Here is an 8,113-nt window from a genome sequence, read left to right as displayed (position 1 = left end):
TAGAGACAGAAAGTAGAATGGTGGATGCCAGGGGCTTGGGTGATGGGGGAATGGGGAGTTGGTGCTGCTTAGTGGGTACACAGTTTCAGTTTGGGATGATGAAAAAGTTCTAGAGATAGATAGTGGTGATGGTTGCACAACAATGTGAATGCACTTAATGCCCCTGAACTGGCACACCTAAAAAAGGTTTAAAAGGTAGATTGTATGTTATGTATGTCTTACCATACACACATAGAAGAACTGCAGATGAAATGGACCCCTTACTTCACACATCAGGATTCTGAGGCCCAGGTAGTGGTCAAGGCCTCTGGCTGAAAAGGAACAGGGTCAGGAGCAGGTGGGCCTCCTGCACCAGGGCTGGCCCTCTGCCTGGAACCCATCCAGCAGGGCAAGCTCCAGGCAAGTTCCAACGGGAAATGCCTGTGTCTCCTGCTGAAATCCTAGTGGGCAAAGCCTCACGTGGAAGCATTAGAGCTGGACAGAGTGAAATGCGGTATTTATTTGCACTTCATTTATTGGCTGCATAACCCTCACACACAGGGGGAGGCGATTTACCCCAATACTTGTTCTCTTTAGTAAAAGCAGCGTTTTCTGGGGGAGTTAGACAGTGCCATCCAGTGGTGTTCCAGAACAAATTATGATAACAAAAGCTCTTACTGATACCATTGTATATAACAACTACTTCACATGAATCCTGAAGAATGGGTTGGGACATTCCTCTTTGTAAATGTATATTAAGGAGACACTTAGAGGGCCAGGTGTGGTGGCTCATGCCTGTGATCACAGCACTTTGGGAGGCCGAGGTGGGAGGATCACTTGGGGCCAGGAGTTTGAGACCAGCCTGGGCAACATAGTGAGATTATGAAAAATAAAAAAATTAGCTGGGTGTGATGGCACGTACCTGTGGTCCCAGCTACATGTGAGGCTGGGGCAGGAGGATTGCTTGAGCCCAAGAGTTTGAGCTGCAGTGAACTATGATCGTGCCACTGTGCTTCAGCCTGGGTGACAGAGCAAGACCCTATCTCTTAAAAAAAAAAAAAAATTTAAGATTTTCAAGATACATTGTTATGTGATAAAAGTGAATACCAAATAGTTCATGTATATGACTGCCCCCCACTGCTTCCTGCACCTCCTCTACACCCCCAAACTTGGACAAACAGCTGGCCATGGACCAAAACGTTAACAGCGGCACATTTCTGTTGATGAGATTCAATTGCCTCTCTCTCTCTTTTTTTTTTTTTTCTTTTAAGAGGCAGAGTCTCACTCTGTCACCCAGGCTGGAGTGCGGTGGTGTGATCATAGCTCACTGCAGTTTCGAACTTCGGGGCTCAAGTGATCCTCTGGCCTCAGCCTCCTGAGCAGCTGGGATTACAGGTGTGAGCCACCATGCCTAGCTCTATGAAAATATTTTCATGTCACTGAATACTATTCTATGGCATTATCTTTTATGGTTGCAGAGTAATTCGTTGTTTAAACACAATAATTAAAATCCTATGGCTGAAAACAGATTGTTTGCGAGCTTTCACTATTACTAAGAGTAGAACAGTAATTATCCCATATAATTCTAGCTCATCTTGATTATTTCCTAAGGCTAAATTCCTAGAAACAATGAGTTACATTAAGTGACTGAACATTGTTAGGATTTTGAGTCAAGGTGTACTTTAGAAAGTTTGTACCTATGTGATATATAAAGTTAGCAGTGTAATTTTAGAGAACCCATTTATCTACACCCTCGCCACCAATGGGTATTATATTTTAAATATTTGTACCAAGTTCATTGTTTAAAATGGAATTTTACTATTTAAATCTGTAGTTATTTGCTATATTTGATTATTTAATTAAATCTATATGATTATTACAGACAACAATCTCTTATGAACAGTTTCTTCGTGTCCTATGCTCTTTCACACAGGGAGTGTCTCAATCATTGGATAACTAAGTACATTTTCACATTCTATCATATGCTTTGTAATGTTTTGCCCCAAATTTGTCATTAGAGTATACTATTTTTAATATGAAAGTTTTATAATTTAAATAAATCAAATCTAAAAATTTATTTCTTTGAGGTTTCAAGATTCATTTTGTCACCAATTATTTTATTAATCTGTTATTAATTCTAAATCATCTTTCAGTTGTTTCTCTTGGGTGTTACTGCATGAGATATACATATCTCATTTTTTTCCTTTTTTAAAACCATTTTATTTTATTTTACTTTATTTATTTTTTGAGACAGGGTCAGCCTCTGTCACCCAAGCTGGAGTGCAGTGGTGCAATTTTGGCTCACTGCAACCTCCCAGGTTCAAGACATCCTCCCAAGTAGCTGGAATTACAGGCATGTGCCACCATGCCCAGATAAATTTTTCTTGTCTTAATACATGGCTATAACTTCTGGAATTACATGAACCACAAATAAACTATTTATATTAATGATAATATAAAATTATTAAGTATATTAATGATAGCTGCGATGTGCAGGGGAGTACAAAATATGGAGACAGCACTTGGGAGGGGCATTAACCTAGAATCGGGTGTCAGGCAAGGCTTTCTACACTACAGAATTGGAAGGATGGAGGCTTTTGAATCTTGACATTTCTCAGGTGGAATTCTTTATTCTGGCAAGGTATTTATCTCCACCTTTTTCATCTTCAATTATTCTGGCTATTTTTAGCCCTTTGTTCTTCCATACAAATTTCAGAATCACACATTTCTAGAATCAGGGTCCAGAAATAAGCCTATTGGGATGTTGACTGGAATCATATTAACCCCACAGATCTATTTTGGAAGCACTGATGTATTTAAATAGTGAGACCTCTTTTCCATAAACACGGTATATCTCTAATTTAGGTGTTCTTTAATGTCTTTCAAACATCACTTTTTCTCCTGAACGTGTCTTGTACATGGTGTGTTAGTCTTAGGTATTTAATGTTTTTAAATACTATTGTAAGTGGCATTTTTCTTTTCTATGACTTATTAAATATTTTTCCTGATTTATGGAAATAAGGTAGATTTTTGTATATTGATTTTGTGTCTAGCAACCTAAACTCTTATTAAATCTAATAATTTATAGATACTGTCAGATTTTCTACATAGACAATCATAACCCGAAAATAACTTTTTTCATTTCTTTTTATAATTTTTATTAAGGTATACTTTACATATAAAATCTATCGATTTTTATATGTACATTTTAATGATTTTTTGACAAGTGTGAGTTGTGCAACCATCACAATAGTTTGGATTTAGAGCATATTTACTGCCTCTTCTTTTCCACGTCTTACATCTTTTTACCTTTTTTGACCCTACTGAACTTGCTAGAATTTTTTGTGTAACTTCGAAGACAGTGAGGGTAGTGGATATTATCTTTAATTTCCAATCTAAAGTAGCATAATGGTTCTGATGTTTTGCCTCTTGGTATAATGCTTATTATGTTTGGAGATAATCTCTCTACATAAAAGTTTCCTCCTATTCCTTAATAAGAGCTTTTTTTTTTTTTTTAACTTAAATGGGACATTGAATTCCATAAAATGTTTTCTCTGTGCCTGTTGAAATGATCCTAAGAATTTGCCCTAAAAGAGGATCGTTTCCAAGTAGATCTTCTGCCTTGGAGGGTGCTCTAGGTTTTGTTCAATGCTCTGAGATTCACCAGACTGGAAAACCAGTGTTCAGAATAAACCAGTCCAGCAAATTCCTTCAAAGAGAAAACTAGTTTCAGTGCTCCTCCTCCCTGTCAGTTCTTATCTTTACTTTGCATTTAGTCTGCACGCAGGTCTTATTTTCTCGACAGTTTATGCATCTGTTTAGATTTTTACCATTTAATTCAGCAGTGTTAGTTGTTTTCAATGGAAGGGGTGGTTCACATCTCAGGACCATCACAAAGCAGAAAACAGAAGTCACGAGATCTTCTAGGTTCATTATTGCACTGAGTATGTTTTCTGTGTTACTATTGTGAGGTCTGTTGGCCATGAAACTTCCTAACTAGTTACTACTGGTAAACAGAAAGTAACGTAATCTCCTAATGTGTTTGTATCAAACTCTAATTTGATCATGCTATATTGTTCTTTTGATAGAGGACTGATTGTGCAGTATTTTATTTAGCACTTTTGCCTCTGTATGTGAGCTCCATTTTAGTCTTTGAGTATGAACGGATGTGTGCGTGCACGCACCTTTGGAACTGTTAATATACTACGGAATTGTTTCTTAGTAGTTTGAAGGAATTTATTCTTATAACTGCCTGGGCATAGTATACTTTTTTGAAGATAATTTGTGCTTGCTTTCCCCTAGTTCTTCAAATATTACTGTTCTATTTTCTTTTGAGAGCTTCATCTTGATCAAGTAGCTCTGCTGTGAGTAGTGCAACTTAGAGTGTTTTATAAAGTACAAAATGCCGGGTGTGGAGACTCAACCTGTAATCCCAGCACTTTGTGAGGCCAAGGCAGGAGGATCGCTTGAGGCCAGGAGTTTGAGACCAGCCTGGGCAACATGGCAAAACCCTGTCTCTACAAAAAACATAAAAATTAGCCAGGCACAGTGGCTAATTTGGGAGGCTGAGATGGGAGGATTGAGAATGTTACTTCTAGGCCTTTAATAGTTATAAACAGATTTCCACAAGTGTAAGACATGAATTCATATATTAGAAATAATACATATACCTTCTCTATACTTTGCAAGGACGTCAGGTAGCCACTTGATTTTTCCTTCTTGACTAGGGAGAAAGAAATAGTAAGGCACTGAGAGAGGAGATGCTACCCCACTTAGTGGAAACTGAACACCTGGAATCCGGCCCCAGGTCTGGATGGAGACCAGCTCTAGAAAAAGCCTGCAGCTCAGGAGGGGTGTCTCTCAGAAGCCAACAGAGGTTTTCTCCCTGGGATTCTCACTGTTACCACACATGCAATTCTCAGAGGCATGCTGTTCCCAAGCCAAACCCTGGCAAAAAGTGGAGAAACACCCCTCCTCAGTTTTGGGAAAGCACGAGCTGCTTCCAGTGGATACAAACCATCCACATCAAGTGACAAAACCAATGAAGCAAAAGGCTTTGCCACCTTAGTTTCTGTTATTGTCAATTTATCATTTCCCGATATTTGGGTGACGAAAGGAAATTTACTAAATAGTTAGAAGAAAACAGGGGGGTAATGATTACAGAAGATGCAAGCAGCAGACAAATAGCACCAGAAATCAGGTCTTTGGCAACCCTGGCCCGCTGCTCTCTGGCCCCAAAGGCAGGTCATTGCTTGTGCTTTTTTCCCACCTAGGTCTCCCAGACTTCTGGGACAGGCATCACCACTGGAGACATGCTGATGCCCCCTTGGGTGAGCCAGCCCCACCCACCTGATTCAAGATCAGGAAGTAGCCTGCATATGCATGTGTGCACACATTCACATGTGTACACTCCAATGTCCTCACACCTTCCTGACCACCACTTCCTCCTAATGCACCCTCAAAAGAGTGTGTTCCAAGAGTTGGAAACTAGCATCCCTCAGTTGCTCTTTTCCACTCAGGTGGTCAAACGGCTGAAAACTATGGAACACACCCGTTTCAGGCTTCCCAACAAAAGAGGCACTGTCCTTCCTCCGAGCCAGGTCACAATGAGGTGACCTTCATCAGTTTTGTTTCATAGCCAGAATCCACTGCATCCTCTAGTTAGATATCATCTGCACTTTACTGCTATATGCTTTATATCTTGGCTTCTTCCAAAAGTAATCTAAGGCCTTTTATAGAACAAAACCATATACCTCGAGAAAGGTGGTGCAGTTTGAAAGCCCCAAGGGTTTCTTCTTATATTAGGACAAAAAGTTGTTTTCTTATTCACTATTTTCTTTGATGGAGAGATGAAGAAAAAAACTGCACAAGCCCACACATTCTGATCCATGCATCCTTTATTCCATTACCAACCACTGTGCTGCATCCAAGCAACAGTACACAAACTGGCAATCAACCGCAGTCCAGTTGTACAACGATCTGAGGCTTACAGTACATTTAAGGCTTTTAAATTTGGAAAAAAAATTAAAACCAAAGAACCCCCAAATCCAAACCCCTAACCAATACAAGTAGTATAGCAATGTTAAGCATCTTCTATTTCTGATGCTTATTTGGCGCAACTCCAGTGTCAAAACCCAAATAATTCCTAAACTAAAAAGATTAGTTTAGTGAAATTTTAATTACATAAATTCTTCAAAGCATAAACTTGGAATTTTTGTCTTGGAAATGTTATAAAATTTTTAATAGCAAAACATAGGAATAAAAACATATTAACAAAATGTATTCAATCATTTACATTACAAACAAGGAATTTGCAGTTCATTGTTGTAGCCTGACAAAAGAAATCATATCTACCATTAAGAATCTATGCACAATGTGATTGCAAATATGTACAGTACTTTAAAAAAGCCTACAAGGAGGACTTTACAGAAGGAAAGTCGGCTAGGCTCTTTGTTAAACCAACCGGACAATCAAAATATTAAAACTCTGTTGGCTAGTAATAAATTTACACTTAAAAAAACCCCTAGTTTCTTTTTGTTTAAGAATAATCCAGTTATATTTATATGGTTACAGTTGATGAAGCTGTACATGATAGTTCCAGTGAATTACCCTTCAGTTCATTTGTCCAGGGAAAGATCAGCATGTTAACAAAAAATAATAAAGGAATCTTCACCACACTAGCTTTCCAGTTACACTATCACAGCTTCACAAATGGATTGAACCCATGGATCCAGTGGCAGAAAGAGAGCTGCATGTCAAATACTGAGAACATTGGTGGAGACAGGGGCGAGTTCTGCATGAATGTCAGAAACGATGGGGAAGGTCGAGAAACAGATGCGAGGCTACTTTATACAGCACTAGAAAATTGTCCTTACATTCAGCTCTCATTCCCATTCCTGCAAGGTAATGAAGCTGGGAATCACGACTGTTCAGTTTAACGTGTTGTGTGAATTAGCAGAACAACCTCTAGATACAAAAGACTGAGATTTCATCAGCTCTTTGATTAGAACACCCTAAAGGTTGGGCACTTCTTCATGGTTATCAAGCCTTTATAGCTACCCAGTTAAAGCATGTGCAAAACAGAGGACTCTTCTGTTCACAGTAAATGAGGTAAGATCAAGTTGTTGTCTTCAGGAATTAGGAAGTTCGTGAGATATGAACTGTTTTAGTCTTTCTAGGTATTGTGCATAAAGCTCTATGTCATTATGCCCAGCCCCTTCAACCCAGAGGGGCTCCACGGCTCGGGGACAGCGCTCGTACATCGCTAGGCCATGGGAGAAATCGATGACTTCATCCTCTGTACCGTGAATGACCAACACAGGAGAGGTGACTTTAGATATCTTGTCAATGCTGCAAAACGGAAAGGGGGGAGGCAGAAAAAGGACTCTATTAGTTATGCTCACAGATAATACACATCACATTTAATAATAAGTCAATAAATCTCCACAGGCAGGGAAATAACACCGTGGGTTTTTTTTTTTTAAATTAAGAACTTTATCTTTTAAAGCAGTTTTAGGTTCACAGCAAAATTGAGGAAGGTACAGAGATTTCCCAGATACCTCCTTGTCCCCACACATGCACAGCCTCCCCCATTATCAATATCCCCTACCACAGCAGTACATTCGATGAACCTACATTAACATATCATAACAGTTTGGCTTTTTCTTGCTTTATTTTTTTTCTGGTATTTTATTTTTTTTTCTTAAATCAACTTTGCATTTTAGAGTAATTTTGAACTTGCAGGAAAGGTGTAAAGATAATACAGTGTATATAAAAATCAGCCGGGCCATGGTGGTGCATGCCTGCAATCTCAGCAACTCAGAGGACTGAGGTAGGAGGATTGCTTGAACTGGGAGCAGGAGGTTGCAGTGAGCTGAGATGGCGCCACTTCACTCCAGCCTGGGCAACAGAGTGAGACTCTGTCTCAAAAAAGAAAGAAAAGAAAAGAAAAAGATAATACAGTCCCCCTACATACTCATAACCCATTTCCTATAAGGTTAACATTGTACATTACTGTGATACATCTGTCAAAACTAAAACACCCACGTTGGTGCATTACTATGAACTAAACTCCAGACTTTATTTGGATTTCACTAATTTTTCCACTAATGTCCTTTTTCTGTTCCAGGATCCA

The 8,113-nt window shown here is 39.0% G+C and overlaps 1 protein-coding gene across 4 annotated transcripts in view; it reads right to left on the bottom strand.

Moving 5' to 3' along the window:
- Nucleotides 1-5,858: 5,858 nt before the first annotated feature.
- Nucleotides 5,859-8,113, bottom strand: part of ABHD17C (abhydrolase domain containing 17C) — a 61,950-nt gene continuing 59,695 nt past the window's right edge. For all 4 annotated transcript variants that reach the window (XM_025390638.1, XM_025390640.1, XM_025390639.1 and 1 more), the window contains one exon: nucleotides 5,859-7,329. In XM_025390638.1, coding sequence (XP_025246423.1) covers nucleotides 7,110-7,329 — 220 coding nt within the window. In that variant the 3' untranslated portion in view covers nucleotides 5,859-7,109. The remainder of the gene's footprint in view (nucleotides 7,330-8,113) is intronic.

The sequence above is a fragment of the Theropithecus gelada genome, chromosome 7a, assembly GCF_003255815.1.
Source record: "Theropithecus gelada isolate Dixy chromosome 7a, Tgel_1.0, whole genome shotgun sequence".
Classification (NCBI taxonomy): Eukaryota; Metazoa; Chordata; class Mammalia; order Primates; family Cercopithecidae; genus Theropithecus; species Theropithecus gelada.
Note: the sequence above shows the minus strand (reverse complement) of the source record. Positions and strands in the feature narration are given on the sequence as shown.